Source organism: Sceloporus occidentalis, unplaced genomic scaffold (genome assembly GCF_023333645.1).
Source record: "Sceloporus occidentalis isolate IW3139 unplaced genomic scaffold, rSceOcc1.0.p SCAF_2, whole genome shotgun sequence".
Taxonomy (NCBI): Eukaryota; Metazoa; Chordata; class Lepidosauria; order Squamata; family Phrynosomatidae; genus Sceloporus; species Sceloporus occidentalis.
In genome coordinates, this window is record NW_028316982.1 from 116,377,726 (window position 1) to 116,394,863 (window position 17,138).

Sequence of the window (17,138 nt, forward strand, 5' to 3'; positions counted from 1 at the left end):
ACAAGATACCTCTTACCTTCTTCTCCCCATCCTCTCCTTGGGATGCCCAGAGAAAGGATCGGGAAGAAGGGTCTTGGAAAGGACAAGGTACCTCTTGCCTTCTACTCCCCATCCTCTCCTTGGGATGCCCAGAGAAAGGATCGGGGAAGAGAAGGGTCATGGAGAGGACAAGGCACCTCTTGCCTTTTCTCCCCCATCCTTTCCCTGGGCTGCCCAAGGAGAGGATCGGGGAGAAGGGGCAGGGAGCCAATGAAAGGGACAGGAAGGTGGGGAAAAAAGGAGGACTCAGCCCTTCTCCTCTTCCCTCACTCACCCTTCCCTTTAACTGGCTTATGAGTGGGGGCGGAGTTATTCACGACATTTCCATATTCGTGGAGGTCTCATTCCCCCAACCCCTGCAAATATGGAGGGAGAACTGTAATTGGATTTCAAAAGACTTTGAAAATGACTGGAATTGTGTTGCCCTTGTTTTTGATAGTTTAGTATTCTTTGGTCCTGGTCTACTGAGATCATCACATTTTCTGCTGTTATATTCTATTATATTTCCCACTAAATCTTCTTCCATTTTTAATTACAATTCCTTAATCTACCACTTCAAACTCTAGAATGGCTTTTCAAACTTCCCATAAAAGAGTCCTAGATATTTTATATGCGAAAATACTTTCCAGTATTCATGCAAAATTTTGTCTGCTTTGCTGAGCAGCATGGCTGGATATTTCCAGTTCAGTTCTCACCTCACCCATTAAATCACTGGGAGGCTTTGGGCAAGCAATTTATAATGTAAAACTATGCATATTTACTCAGAAGTAAGTCTCAATGTGCCCAATGGGACTTAAGACTGCAATATCAGTGACTCTACCCCCAAACCTACAATTTGGAGATAGTAATATTTACTTAATTTCTTGTAAATTCTTTATAAAAGCAAAACATTTTACTGAATGGAGGGATGTGAAATTGAATTATTGTTCCTGCCACATAGCTACAGGGAGGAAATGCAGATTTAAAAAAGTAAAGGTTCCATATGCGTTCCAGTGAATCAAGCTGTATGCAAATCATCTCTATGGGAAGCCTTTAAAGTCCAAGATGGTCCTTTGAGAATAAAAAAATATAAATAAGAAAATAAAAATGATAATATCCAACCTGGCATGTGTATTTGGCCTTTGTTTTTCATGTGAGCTCCTCTTAGGTAACCATAAAGTGAAATCTTCCTGTCACATTTTGGATTAATTCTGATATCTTCTGGATTTGTCAGATCTTCCATTCTACAGGATATAAGGAAATAACTTAGTTTTTCAGAAAGAATGAAATAGGAAAATTTAGCATGGATACCATAGATAGCCCTCACTTATAACAGCCCCTTCTTATCTTCAGCAAGAACCTGAATTTTACCATGTAACCTTTCTTATTTGTAATTTTAGGCACTGTATCTCAATTTTAGGCACGGGAACAACAAAAGTCAAATTAAATACAATAACATATAAGCTATATTGTTATAGCTTTAGTTAAGTTAAACTATACAAACTATTACTATCAGGGTAACGTTTATTGTTCTCCTTCCAATAAAGTTCAGCACAAAAGTTGTCCAAATATGAATGATTAACCTATTAAACTGAATTCACATCATGATAATTGCATATTTATCTATGACATGTTTCTAATAGTATAACCAAATCAGTATTTTTTTATACATAACAGTAAAACTAACCTGAAAACTTGTTATTCTAAAAGTGAAACCTTCATCTGGTTGTAAATATTAAAATTATACCCGCAAGAATGAGTCTTCTGTGACTATGAGAGGTGTAAATATGTATTAGGCCTATAGTGAAGAAGGCTGCCCTTTTGGGGGGGTGATTAAAATGAATGTTTCTGAGTAGTGATTTTAATTAATCAAATCTACCCTGAAAGCACTTGGACAACAGCTTGGCAGACACTATAGTAGAGAGCGGGCAAAAGGGATGAAATGTCTCTTAATAAATTAAGCCACCATGTCAGAAACCCCTTTCATTCTACATCTGACAAAAGAGATCTAAGGTAGGTATAACACCTCCCTCTGCTTTGACAATGCATAGCTCAAGTTGTGCTCCAACACACACTTCTTCAGACAGGTGCAGAGAAATCTCAGTAGAAGTGGCACTACCAGATAATACAGTGCACTTCTGAACAAATTACTAGACAAAAGGCACCAGATAATGCAGGGAGGTAATTGGGATACTTTACAATTGCTAAAAGGGGATGTGGTGCCTTAGTATTTAAGACACCAATTCTGACTATTGTAAGATCAGAAGGTCGGCAGTTCAATACCTGAGTGCTGCATAATGGGGTGAGCTCCCATCACTAGTCCCAGCTTCTGCCAGCCTAGCAGTTCGAAAACATGCAAATGCAAGTAGATACATAGGTATCACTTCAGTGGGAAGGTAACAGCATTCAGTGCAGTCATGCTGGCCACATGTTCGAAAATGACTCAGGTGGTCAACACTGGCTCTTCAGCTTAGAAACGGAGATGAGCACTGGTCCTTATAGTAGGGTACGACTAGACATTCATGTCAAGGGACTACCTTTACCTTTATCTACAATTGCTAAGAAGATACTTGATTGAAGATACTTTCGGAAGTATACACATATTAGATTGGAAGAGTGAAGCTATGCCTCAAGTTTAACCCATGCCTCAAATATATTTGTCTGTGTGTCTATGAGGTGTATTTAGACCCAGTATTTAGAACACTTGGATGGGCAGGAAATGCATGCCACAGAAACCTTTCCCCATCTCCAGACTTGAAGAAAAAACAGCCCTTTAAGCTGAATGAAGTAAAGCGTCTCAGAGCGTACTCCTGCTGGACTGCCCTTTCCTTCTCTTCCTGCCCAAAGGGAATCTATCATCCATTACTGTGTGGGGAAGATTGCAGGAAGCAAGTGATCCAGTTGGCATGCCTCCTTCTGCCCCAAAGAGCCATTTGCCACTTCTGCTCATTTGGGAAGGATACTGTTAATTCATTATACATTGAAACATTCTGAAAAAACATAATACAGTTCACTTGGATATTACTCATAATTTTCTTTAGAAAAATTTATATACCGAAAGTCACAATAGAGGTAATTGCAATTTTAAAAACTGAGGGGAATATAATAATCTAAATTGGCACGACCTTGACATTAGCAGGATTTTAAACTATGAACAGGGATGAGAGCCCTCCACATGTTGTCAGCCTTTAACTCCTATGCTAACTAGGGCTGATGGGGGCTCCCATTCAACAAAATCTGAAGAGTGACATGGTTCCCACCACTACTTTCAGGCTCATGATATTAAGCATCTTATTTTTACATCTCTCTCTGTAGTAACATATGAGCTGATAATTTGTGCATCTCAGCTGTTAACTAATTTGTCCGCCCCCCATAGTGTTAACTTTACAGCACTTGAGATCATTGCTATTTACAGTTAAGATCCATATCTTCCCAGCGTACATGTAACAGCTCTGGCCCATTTAGACAATTTCCATGCACTGAAAGATTTTATTAACTTCACTCTCTCTGCAAGGATAAAATATCAACAATTTCATGTAACAAAAACAATCTAGCATGAGAGAAGGCTCCACACAAACAAAATTAATACAAACATTACCTGTCTGCCAGAACATATGGATGAGATGTCTGCCAAGTAAGGGGACGAAATTTCATAACAGAGATAAAGCGTCCCAGGTTGTGGATTTCCTGTTTTTGATATTCTCCATGTACCATCCCAGAGAGATAGAATAATTTGGCACCCTAAATTAACAAATACAAAAGACATTTCTCTCATTACCACTGCGCCAATGCACTACTTAGTTGTTTTTCTAGGAAGGCTGTGATTTCCTCTTAGCACAGAACATAGGATTATGTGCTTGCTTTAACTCTAGACAAAGATAGTGGTGTATTATTTTCATCCTTTTCCCTCATGAATGACTGCAACAATATGCTGGAAATTGTGTGGGCAGTACTTATTAAGGCCTCAGAAGCCAGACAAATGTTCAATTCATATATGATTACAAGGCAAGGAATCACAGAAACTCTGACTGGCCTTACAGACTCAGAGAAGGTTTGTCCATCACAGCAAATCAAGGAGCTGCAGAAAAGTTGTTCACCTGCAGTATGTACCAGAGCAGTGCTTGTACTCTTATACGTACATACTGCAGGTGAACATCTTTTCTGCAGCTCCTTGGCTTACTGTGAAGGATAAACCATCTCTGTGTCTATAAGACTTATTGATTAGAAGAATAAAGCTTCAGTGCCTTACACAATTTCTTGTTCATCTTTCCTCACCCCATGATTAACAGAACCAAAAAAGAAGCTCTAGTAAAATAAGAGGGGTGGAGGAGGGGGTAAAAACTACAGTAAAATAAGCAAAGCAACACATATTTTATATAGATCACAACAGTCAACATTTCTTGCTGGGATCTTATTGGAGGGGATTAAGTGCATGTCACTAAGGCATAATTATATGGGCAGCACTCTGGATGTGGTTAAACTGAAATAATCACTGGTGAGGCATGCTGGGAGCTATAATCTAACATGGGTAAAGGGCTTCCAATTCCCACAACTGACCAGAATGTAACTTTTAGTCTCAACTACAGTAGACTCAATTAACTGATTGCTGAATGAATACTTTACTTATGTAAAGCCAATTGATGGGACTAATTAGAATCAACAACGGGATTTATGCCACAGTCAAGCATAAACAACACTGTTACAAGTTAATGTGCAAATATAGAGAAATGATGCAACTAATGGAGAGTTGTTCCATATAACTATTTATTTGCATTCTTAGGGATAATTGCCACATATGATGTAATAATCCTCTCAAATATTGAACTTTGTAGCTTATTGCTGCAGTTTAATTTTTTTTATTTTAATTTTATTGTTTTAACCCAGTTTAATGCTTTTTGTAAGCCGCCTCAAGAACTTTGATATAAATCTGGGTATAAACATTTTAATAAATATAAATAAATAAATAAGTCATTGATCTTATCCATAAATACACATTCAGCTATAAAAGCCGACACATTTTCAAGACAGAATCAAATTAAATAGTGTAAAAATCACCCAAAGAAGTAGAACTCTGTTTATTAGTGTCACTGTCTATACTTCTAAGTGCAACTACAAAGCCCACTCAAATGATATAGGCACTTGTGTCTTTCTCCTTTTCAGATTTACTTCACACAGGGCACTTCATTTATGCACCATTCTTGCAAGATCATACCTGATACACTTCAGTCCAGAATCTGTGCTTTAGTCTCTTTTTAGTCTTCTTAAGCTGCTTGTTATTTTTTAAGGTATCCAAGTGTGTAAGAATACCCATTACTTTGGGAAAGCCATGTACCTGGCAAATATTCAGAAATTCAAATGTTTCCATTTCAAATCCAAAACTAGCATCAATTAGCATCAAAACCTGACAGAGAAATTAAAAAAAATCAACAGTCAATTGAAAAATGAATGTACCAACAATGAGCTATAACATGTTTTCAGTTTAAAATAACAGTTTCCAAGGGGATTTTCAGAAGGAAGAAATCTCATTTCGCTAGCATTCTGGAAAAATTAATAGAGGGAAGAATTTATACAATGATTTAAAGAACAATGGTCAAGTGAATATAAATAGCTCTTTCTTTTCAAATAAAATATATATAACTGCAATATATAACCTTAGTTATACTACCAACAGAGGTCACTGCAGGGACATTTCCCACATGTATATGAAAATACAAAGTTGTCAACAATGTATAATGTGGATGACTATACACTTCTTCAGTTAGTCTTTTTTAGCTTCATTGATTTTCATCTAGATTTCTTAGCAGCATAAGAAAAACACAACTCTACTCTTACTCTGAAATAATATATTTTTTCTTAATCTAAGGAATTTTTCATGTTAGAAAACATCATCTGTGTCCATCTTCTGGCCACAGTTCCCAGTAAGCTTAAAATAGAATTGTAACAAGCAGGTTAAATAAGGGCAAATAATTGTTTCCAAGTGGAAGATTAATTTGAACAAATAAAACCGAAAAAGGAATAATGCAATCGTAAGACCTAACTATAATACAGTGGACTGATTTATGTGGAACAATTATGCTGAAGTTTTTTCACAGATAAAGATTTTAGGGTCCAAAGTTAAGAATGGGATTCAATCACATACATGAGGGAAACAACTAAACAAGAATCCATCAAAAGATTCAACTGTACATTATGTTACCTGATTAGGGATAGAGCCACCACAACACTGAATTAAACAACTCATCAACACAAGAATGTCTAGTTACCACTCATCACTATATGTTAAAATAACCATTGTTAAAGCAAAATCACTGAGTGATCTTTTTGCATTTCAGTTCCTTCTCTCTGCACTTATTACAACCCATTTATTCATATTTAATGTGCAAGAAAGTTCTTTCTTGTTTTTACTAGAACATATGTCCAACTTTATTCTGAGTAATCATGAAGGATCACACAACACAACTACTATCTATAGAGACCAACGCTATATAAAAATTTGAATCATACACATCTAGGAATTAGCATGCAATTTTTTTCCAATGTAGGTTTAATAGCAAGAAAACCTGCTATAAGCCTGTTCATCAAATAATGTATCAACATACCAGATCAGCAACTTTAGCCAGGTCAATCATTGTATTAATATCACAACCACATTCAATTATGGTTAGTCTACGTTTTTTACCTGTAAAGAAAACAAAAGAAGCAGAAAACATTACTTTTTAATACTAAATAAAGTAAAAGAAAACTTTCTAGTTGTAAAAATATAGAATTAACTGACAGGCTATACATAGGGCTGCAACTATTTTGTTGTTCAAGGAAAGCCACACTGCCATGAAATGCATTCCCCCACCTGAGGCAGGATGGGTGGGAATCAATGCTAGATTCTTCCAAGTGATGCCACCCTTGTGACATTCTCTGCAATATTTGCTTTCATGTGTGAGGGCTCTGTGGCCCTCCAGATGTTGCAAGGATACTCAGGTCAACAACACATGGCAGGGTGTACAATTCCCATGTCTGATTTAATTGATAATTACTTATAACATTTAGATATCAGATGAAAGCCTTGAACTACAGTGGGCCCTTAGTATCCGCTGGGGTTTGGTTCCAGGATCACCTGTGGATACCAAAATCCATAGATGCTTAAAGTCCCATTATAATCTGTCATAGTAAAATGGTGTCATTTATATAAAATGGCAAAATCAAAACTTGCTTTTCGGATGGGTGTGTATGTGTGAATATTTGTAAGCCATGGATGGTTGGATCTGTGGCTGCAGAATCTATGGATAAGGAAGACTGATGGTATCTTATTCCTTAAAATTACAATGATCTCAACAGGAGAATTCAGCAAACACACAATTTTTGCATTAAACCAACAGTATTTAAAACATTCAGTTCTGGTTGGATTTTTCCGATAGACCTGAATCCTACTGTTAGTCCATAGTACAGTAGATCCACTGCTGAATAGAAATTAAAAACCTGTGTAACCCACACTGATTCAATGGATCTACCCTAGGTAGGACTACCAACAGGACTGGTAGTAGAAGTCTTAATATGGGTTTGGAAAATTCAAAATTTTCCCTTCTTTCAGTTTACAGTGGTATATCTTTCACTTCCAGTAGTGCTCCTTTCTCCTCTTTGGTTCGAAAAAGCTAGAAGAAACTTTGGCGCTGGATAGACAGGCCCTACGGTGCGCTGTCGTGACATGCGAGGCGCAGCGCTTCCAAATGCGACTCGCTGCTCGCACGTGACGAGGGCGTCAAAATGGCGGCACCCTGTACATACGGGCGCCGCCATTTTGACGTGATGGACATGTAGCGTCCGCACGTCCCAGCACCTTTGTCATATGGCGCTGCAGAAAGAACCCGCTTTTTGGGGGTTCTTTTTGCTGTGCGAGGGAGCCATGCGGTTTTTCCGCTGCGGTTCCCTCGCGCAGCAAACCAGGGCGGCGGCAGATCGCCCTTTTTGGGCGGTCTGTATCCCGCCATAGTTTCTGCAACCCTGATAAAACAGCTTCTCAATGGGTGGTGTCTTCAGTTTACATTGCAGGAAATTAGTGCTATTGACTGTGTCTCAAATTAATAAATTACATCAAACTATGATTAAGGAAGCTTATTTATGACAGCTGATAAACCATATAATTTAGCCAACAGAGCTGAATAAAAAAATATGATTTGAAAATGAATTTGTAACTCATAGCTTGTGATAATTATAGCTGAACGGACAAACCACAGCTACAACTATTGTTTCACCTTTTGAAGCTACAGAGAATAAACCTACAACGCAAAAGCAAAAGCAAACAAGTACCCTAAAACATGTTTGCCTGTTGTACAATTGCAAGTTCAAATTATGGTGGTTCAGGTTCCAGACTAAGTTAGCATCACATATGCTTTAGTGTGATATCTGGGCTGAATAGCAATAAATGCAGAATGCAGACTTTTATGTGAACATCTATTCTTACCTGAGACAATTGTTACAGGACCTCGGATTTCAACTAACTTCTGCCTTGTGAAATTCTTAATGAGACATTTGATCAAGGTACTCTTTCCAACTTTTGGAGGGCCAACAACAACCACTACCACTGGGGGAGGCTCTAAAGGAGTGCGATCAACCACAGGAATATGATGCTTTTTTGTCTTCAGATCCTGAGTCCTGTATTTAAACATTAAAATTACTTTAAATTAGCTGTTGTTTATCCACTGGTTCTATGCAAATAATTCACCACCCCACAAACAAATCCTAAAAACTGCCATAGCACCCCAAAATTCTAATAGAATATTTTATGCCATCAGTTACACTGAGATATTTATTCATTCTTATATTATACAGACATTACTTGGGAATCTTATAAAGCACTATGAGAACCAATGTGATACAGTGATAACATGCTAGGCTTGGAGCCCAGCTCTCTGCATGGCTTTCAGCAAGTCATTCAATATAAGCTCATATAAACTTAATGCAAGGCTAAAACAATGCTCTGATCTCCCTTAAGAACAGGATAAAAATACAACAAAAATGCATGCATGAACCATAACAGAAACAGCAGAAACTTCTGTAGATATATTTCTGAAGACAGCTCAACTCTATAACTATCTCTTATATAGTTAGTAATTCCAACTGTAGAAGAGTTCCTGAAGCTCCTAGTGTCATATGTGATATTATTCATTGTTAAATGAGCTAAAACAGTGATTCCAAAAGTGGGTGGTATGCCCCCGCTGGGGGTGGAAGAAAGATCCAGGGGAGCAGTAAAGGAGAAAGGGGACAGCAGGGGGTCAGTGAGGGGGAAAGGGCGTGGGGCCTTCAGTTAAAGTATTGGTGTGTAAGAAAGGGGAACCAGTGGTCTAAGAGCATGGTGGGGACGAGGGTTGCATAAAACTTCTTTTCAGGGTCTCTTAAAACCACCACGAAGCCTCTCTTTGTGTGGTGTTATCTCCCCCTCTTCACCTTCCCATGAGAGCTCACTCTTAGCCACATCTTTCACTAGTAGTGGCGGGAAACTCTTGCAAGGATTGAGTGCAAGCCATCATTTCTGTGGCTTGGAACAGCACCATTTTGGGACAGACTGACTGACTAGAGCAAGGAGTTAGAGTACACGGCAGACGGGAAACAGCAGCAGCAAAAAGGAGCTTTCACGTAGGAGTCCTGTTTAAGCTTTGCTTGCTCCAGCCTGCTCTTGCTTTCCTTCGTTGGAAAGACTAAGAGAAGAGGTCTCCAATCCAGAGCATGTAGCCTCTGTAACCCCACTATATGTATACCGCTGCTCTTCTCTTCACCCCAATGAGGAAGGATTGAGAGTCCATCCTCACTAGAGAGAAGCTTTCTCCTTTGCACTTAGTCACATTGGAAGCAGCAATCAAGCAGCTGGCTGAGCAGTAACCAAGAAGCTTCTTGCCCACATTAGCCTTTGCCATAAGGCTGGAATGGGTGAGATGCTTCTCTGGCACTGTTCTGCCAGCTGCATGGCTGCTGCTATGACAACGACCAGGTGCAAAGGGAGTAGCAACCAAGCAACCAGTCAAGCTGCAACTGAGAAGCCTTTCGCCTGCACCAGCCTTTACTGAAAGGCTGGCACAGGAAAGAGGCTTCTTGGTTGCTACTCAACCACCTGTTCAGTTGCTGCTCCCAAGGTGAGTGGGTGCAAAGGGAGTAGTAAGCAACATAAGTTGTTTTAAATTTGCAGCAAAACAGTAGACATAATATTGTGAAATAGGCATGGGGGGCCTAGGGTTGTATCCCAAGAGGAAAGGGGACGGTGACCCAAAAAGATTTGGGAACCACTGCTCTAAAACATTACCAGGGGCAGGGAGAGGAATACTGTGAGAATAACAAAATCAAGTTGCAATATACCTGTGGAATGTTCTGGCCATCCGGACTGCAGACTGAACTGCAAAGGCCTTTGGATTTCTTTTCCTGGCATCTTCCTCATCTTCGAGTCCTAAATCTTTCAAGTGACGCTTCTTTTTCTTCCCAGCCTTTGGTCCACTATGCTTCTTGCTATGCCGTTTCTTGTCATTTTCCTCCATGCTTTCTCTCAATGGTCAGCTATTACCACAGCTAACAATAGAAGTAATGTCTTTCTCGATACCAAATAAACAAAAATATCTATTATATATAAGGTGTTATTATCACATAGATAAGAAACCAAATCCTTTCAACAACTATTAATACCAACACATTCCTATCATTATGCAAAGCAATCTTGAGTACTTGGTAAAGGACTCTAGTTTCAAGATGTACAGCTAGTCAGCATTCATGAGTGAAAACATGTGGACATTTTGTACACATTTTCCCAAATGACATGAATGAAAATATGAGCAAACTAATTTTTTTTTGTAACAATCCCACTGCCAAACCAATTTACAATCTAAATAACCTCCTCTTTCACTCTGTCTCCAATACTGTATTAACTTTATAATCCAATATAATCTAGTATCTTTTTCAATGATTTTAAAGAAGGTATGTATTTATTATTTATATAATTAATCAAAGACATGTTAGTGGAAGTAGCTTTTCCTATGCTTTATATTCAACTCCTCAGCTAAAGGATGTGAAATAGAGAAGCCCTGTCAACTCCAGAGCAGCTTTTCCCAGCCCAGCGCCCTTTAGCAGTTTTGAATTACAATCCCCCATATTTGTAATCACTGGCTATGTTGAATGAGACAGATGGGAGTTGTAATGCAAAACATCCCTTACTACATGGAAGAAACCTGCTAGCAACCTTTGTATCCTTATTTGGACTTATTGATAGTATGTAGGATTGCAGTCTGAAAGAATTATTTTCACAACAGGTTTCTTGTCAGGAAAGAAATGCCCTTCTGTATGGAAAATGATACACAGCATTTATTTATTTAATATTCTGCCTTACTCACAATATGGAGAAAGCCATCTGAAGATCTTAAAATTCAAGCAGGCTCATATAGAGAGATACAGTCTGCCAGGCAGACAAGACAAGGAGTTCATATAACCAGCCCCAGCCAGCAATCTGACCACAGAATTTTAGATCTGATGAAGTTTTAAAAGTTTTCTAAGGTAGCGCCCACATAGCATGTGTAATCCTATAGGGATGTAATCAAAGCAGGTTGCACCACAGTCAAATCTGACTTTCCTAGGACCGTTCATAGCTGACATGCTATGCTAGCTTTAAGTGAGCAAATGCACTCCCAGCCATCGCTGAAACCTGTACTTCAGGACTGAAACCAGGAATACAGTCAAACTATGAACCTGCAATCTCAGAAGGAGTGTAACTCTGTCCAGGACAGACTGGATCCCTATTATTCCTTTATCTGCTTTCTGACCGACCAGGAACATCTGGACTACAATTGTTTGCCTTCATCTACTCTGTTACTAACAACAGACACTGGCTTACTCTGTTACTAACAACAGATACTGGCTTAATTCCATGGAACAGCTTCCTTGGAATTCCATGGAAAAAGAAGAATGCTGAATGTATCAGCACACTGGTGCCACTGAACACCACAACTCCAGGCAACCTCTCCCATTGGTTTCATGTATATGTTAGGGGGGACAAAACTGAGTCCTAAGGGACACCCCAGGCCAACAGTCTGGAATATCAAACAGGCATCTTCCTACTCTACCTTCTGGGTTCACTGCTTCAGGAAGGACTGGTGCCAGTGCAAAACTGTGCCTTCAGGTCCCTCTTGAAAAGCAACCCAGAAGAATGTCACTGGCATCAAAAACTGGTGAGAATTCCAGCAGAACTAACAAAGGCACACTTCCTCTGTGGAGTTCCTGGTGTAGCCATTTCTGTTTCATAGCCAGGCCTCAGAAATTCCTGATGAACATCCTTTATATGCAAAAAAACAAAACAAAACTGTACAAAGGTGCAGATTAGCAGTCTGTGTATATTATACACATGTTGAATGTTACGTGAGAATAACTGTACAAATAAGTGTACGAATGTATAGATCAGAGATGGGAAACATGGTGCCCTCCAGATCTTGCTGGACTGCATAGCCAATTGCTAGCATAATCAGTGAGGGATGATGGGTGCTGTAGCCCAGCATCTGGACTAGGGCTCTCAGTTCAGGACCATCCCAAATCCTGAGGTTTATGGGCCAAAACCTGAGACCTTGGTGATGTTATTAAGTATTTTGCATTAAGTAACAACTAATTTGTCATTCAAATACAGAGTGAGGGAGCAAAAATATTTTTCTTTTGGGAAATTAAGACATTAGTCTTAATTAAAGGGTCTATCCCCAGATAAAGATGAAATTAGGATTATTCCTTCTCACCTATGAAAGGATAATGAATATTTAATGTAGTCTACTCACTTTTAGATAAATGTTACTGAGCCCTGGTACGACAATAATTGGGAAAGAAAGAGAATACTAGCTAACCACATTACTGCACTACACTCTTATAGCGCTACTATTCCGCTTTTACTGCTCTGGGTGCCTCCTGTTGTATTCTGGGGCTTGTAGTTCAGTGAGACCTAAGAGCTCTCTAGTTAAGGATTCTAAATGTCCCTCCTTGAACTGCAAATCCCAAAATGCAACAGGAGGCAGCCAGAGCAGTAAAAGTGGAATAGCAGCACTATAAAGTGTAGTGCAGCAATCTAGTAAGTAAGTACACAGACCCTAACTCCTTGCCAAACTGCAACAATAAATCAACTAAGGCTGCAGAATTAATGAGGATGGACACCACTTTAACTGTCATGGCTCAATGTTATGGAAATCATGGGATTTTTAGTTTTGGAAGATAGCCTTCTTCACTGGGGAGCTTCGGTGCCACAACAAACTGCAAATCCCAGGATTCTATAGGACAGAGCCATAAGAAAGTAGGGTCAAACTGCATTAATTTCACAGAATGGTAACAGGCCTTGTCTTGCAAATTATAGCAATTCCCTGCTCTCTTAGCGGGGCTGCAGCCCTTTTCTGGGTGAGGCATGGCATGGTAGTTTGAGTATTAGATGACGATCCTGGAGACCAGGGTTCAAATCCCAGCTCAGCCATGGAAACCGACTGGGTGCCCCTGGGCAAGTCACATCCTCTCAGCCTTAGGAGAAGGCAACGGCCAACCCCTTCTGAACAAATCTTGCCAAGAAAATCCCATGATAGGTTCTCCTTAGGGTCACCATAAGTCAGAAATAACTTGAAGGCACACGACAATAAAAGTCCTATGTGCAATTCTTGCTGATGATGATAGGGTGGCAATAAGTCAGAAATGACTGGCAGGTACAGAACAATAATCTTCCCTCCACCTGAAAGCGGCAAAACTGGGGAATCTGCACCCTTGTTTCCCACCTGCAGAATCAGGGCCAGGATCTGGCCTCAATAATCTGGGCACAGCCCTCCATTCCCAACGACTGCCTCAAATCAGCACTTGCTACATGGACCAGAGCTAAGGTTATCCCTCCATTAACACTTCACATTGCCCACATTATTGCACTACTCTCTTAAAGTGATGCTATTCCACTTTTACTGCTCTGGCTGCCTCCTGTTGCATTCTGGGATTTGTAGTCCAGTAAGGCCTGAGAGCTCTCCGGCTGAGGATTCTAAATGCCCCTCCTTAAACTACAAATCCCAGAATGCAACAGGAGGCAGCCAGAGCAGTAAAAGTAGAATAGCAGCACTATAAGAACGTAGTGCCGAATTGCCTAGAGCAGTGGTCCCCAAACTGTCCCCTTTAAGAGATTTTGGACTCCAGCTCCCAGAAGCTTCAGCCATGTTGGCCAATAGCCTGGGATTCTGGGAGCTGGAGTCCAAAATCCCCTGAAAGAGCAGTTTGGGGACCACTGATATATATATATATATATATATATATATAGAGAGAGAGAGAGAGAGAGAGAGAGAGAGAGAATTACAGTACCCCAAATTGTACCTTTTAAGAGATTTTGGACTCCAGCTCCCAGAAGCCTCAGCCATGTTGGCCAATAGCCTGGGATTCTGGGAGCTGGAGTCCAAAATCCCCTGAAAGAGCACAGTTTGGGGACCACTGATATATATATATATATATATATATATATAGAGAGAGAGAGAGAGAGAGAGAGAGAGAGAGAGAATTACAGTACACCAAATTGTACCTTTTAAGAGATTTTGGACTCCAGCTCCCAGAAGCCTCTGCCATGTTGGCCAATAGCCTGGGATTCTGGGAGCTGGAGTCCAAAATCCCCTGAAAGAGCAGTTTGGGGACCACTGATATATATATATATATATATAGAGAGAGAGAGAGAGAGAGAGAGAGAGAGAATTACAGTACCCCAAATTGTACCTTTTAAGAGATTTTGGACTCCAGCTCCCAGAAGCCTCAGCCATGTTGGCCAATAGCCTGGGATTCTGGGAGCTGGAGTCCAAAATCCCCTGAAAGAGCAGTTTGGGGACCACTGATATATATATATATATATATATAGAGAGAGAGAGAGAGAGAGAGAGAGAGAGAGAGAATTACAGTACCCCAAATTGTACCTTTTAAGAGATTTTGGACTCCAGCTCCCAGAAGCCTCAGCCATGTTGGCCAATAGCCTGGGATTCTGGGAGCTGGAGTCCAAAATCCCCTGAAAGAGCAGTTTGGGGACCACTGATATATATATATATATATATATATAGAGAGAGAGAGAGAGAGAGAGAGAGAGAGAGAGAATTACAGTACCCCAAATTGTACCTTTTAAGAGATTTTGGACTCCAGCTCCCAGAAGCCTCAGCCATGTTGGCCAATAGCCTGGGATTCTGGGAGCTGGAGTCCAAAATCCCCTGAAAGAGCACAGTTTGGGGACCACTGATATATATATATATATATATATAGAGAGAGAGAGAGAGAGAGAGAGAGAGAGAGAGAGAATTACAGTACACCAAATTGTACCTTTTAAGAGATTTTGGACTCCAGCTCCCAGAAGCCTCAGCCATGTTGGCCAACAGCCTGGGATTCTGGGAGCTGGAGTCCAAAATCCCCTGAAAGAGCACAGTTTGGGAACCACTGACTTGTAGCACCTTTGAGACTAAGGAGACTGCCTCACTACAGTCTTATACTGCTCCTATTCCAGTTTGACTGCTCTGGCTGCCTCCTCCTGTTGCATTCTGGGATTTGCAGTTTACTCCTCAGCCAGAGAGCTCTTAGGCCTCACTGGACTACAAATTCCCAGAATGCAACAGGAGGCAGCCAGAGCAGAAAAGCGGAATAGCAGCACTATTAAGAGCAGCATGGTAATCTACTAAGTGAAAGAAAGAAGTTGCCAGCATGAGCTTTCCTAGACTTCCCTTAAAGAGCACTGTTTGGGGGAAAGACTGGTCTAGAGTGGGGCTGCTGTGGTTGTGTGCCTTCGAGCCTTTTCAAGGTGAGCCTATCATGGGGCTTTCTTGGCAAGGTTTGCTCAGAGGAGGCTGAGAGAGTGTGACTTGGCCCAAGGCCTCCCAATGGGCTTCCATGCCTTGAGCCAGGATTCGAACCCAGAGTCCGACACTCAACCCACTCCGCCGCCGTTCAACGTCATAACATGGAGGACGAAGCAGCCTGGACTCACCTCCGCTCCTCTCCGTCCCTTTTCCTCCCAAGAAAGAGACCATGTGCCCCAGTGTTCCGTCTCCCACTCTCTTCCCCCCGGAAACAGCAACCCTCGACACTTAGTTCCGCCACCATGGGGGAAGACATTACTTGGGACACCCATAGGGAACCATGGCAGACGGACTCTGAGCCACGGGGGGGGGGCTCAGTTTTGTTTTCTTCCCATTCCTCTCCCCCCACTTCCCGGAAACAACAGCCTCGTTGGCAAAAAAAGGCAATGCTTAGGGAAACCATGGCAACCAAATGTGGCTTAAACAGAACGCGTCCGTTCCTTTATACCTTCCCCCCGGAAACAGCAGCCGGCAATCATTGGTTCCGTACTAGAAGGAAAGGGATATTTGGGGCACCAAAGACTGAGCAACTACTATAGGTGCATTTACTCTGTGGAAATAATGCAGCTTGACGACACTTTAAGTTGCCATGGCTCCATCCCACACGATCCTGGGATTGTATCTAGAGAGCTCTTGTAGCACCTTTGAGACTAAAAAAGATAGAAATAGGCAGCAGGAGATTTCCTACATTTCAGTCTACTTCCTCAGATGCATCAGTTGCATATAATAATAATAATGTAGAGACAGCTCTTGTAGCCCCTTTGAGACTGACTGAAAAAAGGTGGCAGCTGAAGCTTTGCTAGACTTCAGTCTACTCCCTCAGATGCATCACTTGGGTATAATAATAATAATAATAATAATAATGGAGAGACAGCTCTTGTAGCCCCTTTGAGACTGACTGATAGAAAGAAAGTGGCAGCTGCAGCTTTGCTAGACTAAAGTCTAATTCCTCAGATGCAGTTGGATATAATAATAATAATAATAATGGAGAGACAGCTCTTGTAGCCCCTTTGAGACTGACTAAGAGAAAGAAGGTGGCAGCTGAAGCTTTGCTAGACTAAAGTCTACTTCCTCAGATATAATAATAATAATAATGTAGAGACAGCTCTTGTAGCCCCTTTGAGACTGACTGATAGAAAGAAAGTGGCAGCTGCAGCTTTGCTAGACTAAAGTCTAATTCCTCAGATGCAGTTGGCTAATAATAATAATAATAATGTAGAGACAGCTCTTGTAGCCCTTTGAGACTGACTGAGAGAAAGAAGGTGGCAGCTGAAGCTT

General features: G+C 40.7%; 1 protein-coding gene across 3 annotated transcripts in view; it reads right to left on the bottom strand.

Moving 5' to 3' along the window:
* BMS1 (BMS1 ribosome biogenesis factor) overlaps window positions 1-16,167 on the bottom strand; it is a 38,590-nt gene extending 22,423 nt beyond the window's left edge. Inside the window, exons 1-7 of one of the 3 annotated variants that reach the window (XM_089510675.1) lie at window positions 15,989-16,167; window positions 10,360-10,566; window positions 8,474-8,664; window positions 6,618-6,697; window positions 5,231-5,419; window positions 3,617-3,759; window positions 1,141-1,262 (exon numbers count right to left, since the gene is read on the bottom strand). In XM_089510675.1, coding sequence (XP_089366801.1) covers window positions 1,141-1,262; window positions 3,617-3,759; window positions 5,231-5,419; window positions 6,618-6,697; window positions 8,474-8,664; window positions 10,360-10,535 — 901 coding nt within the window. In that variant the 5' untranslated portion in view covers window positions 10,536-10,566; window positions 15,989-16,167. Of the gene's footprint in view, window positions 1-1,140; window positions 1,263-3,616; window positions 3,760-5,230; window positions 5,420-6,617; window positions 6,698-8,473; window positions 8,665-10,359; window positions 10,586-15,988 lie in introns of those variants that run through there. The other 2 variants (XM_089510674.1, XM_089510676.1) reach the window with 2 other exon arrangements.
* Window positions 16,168-17,138: the final 971 nt, after the last annotated feature.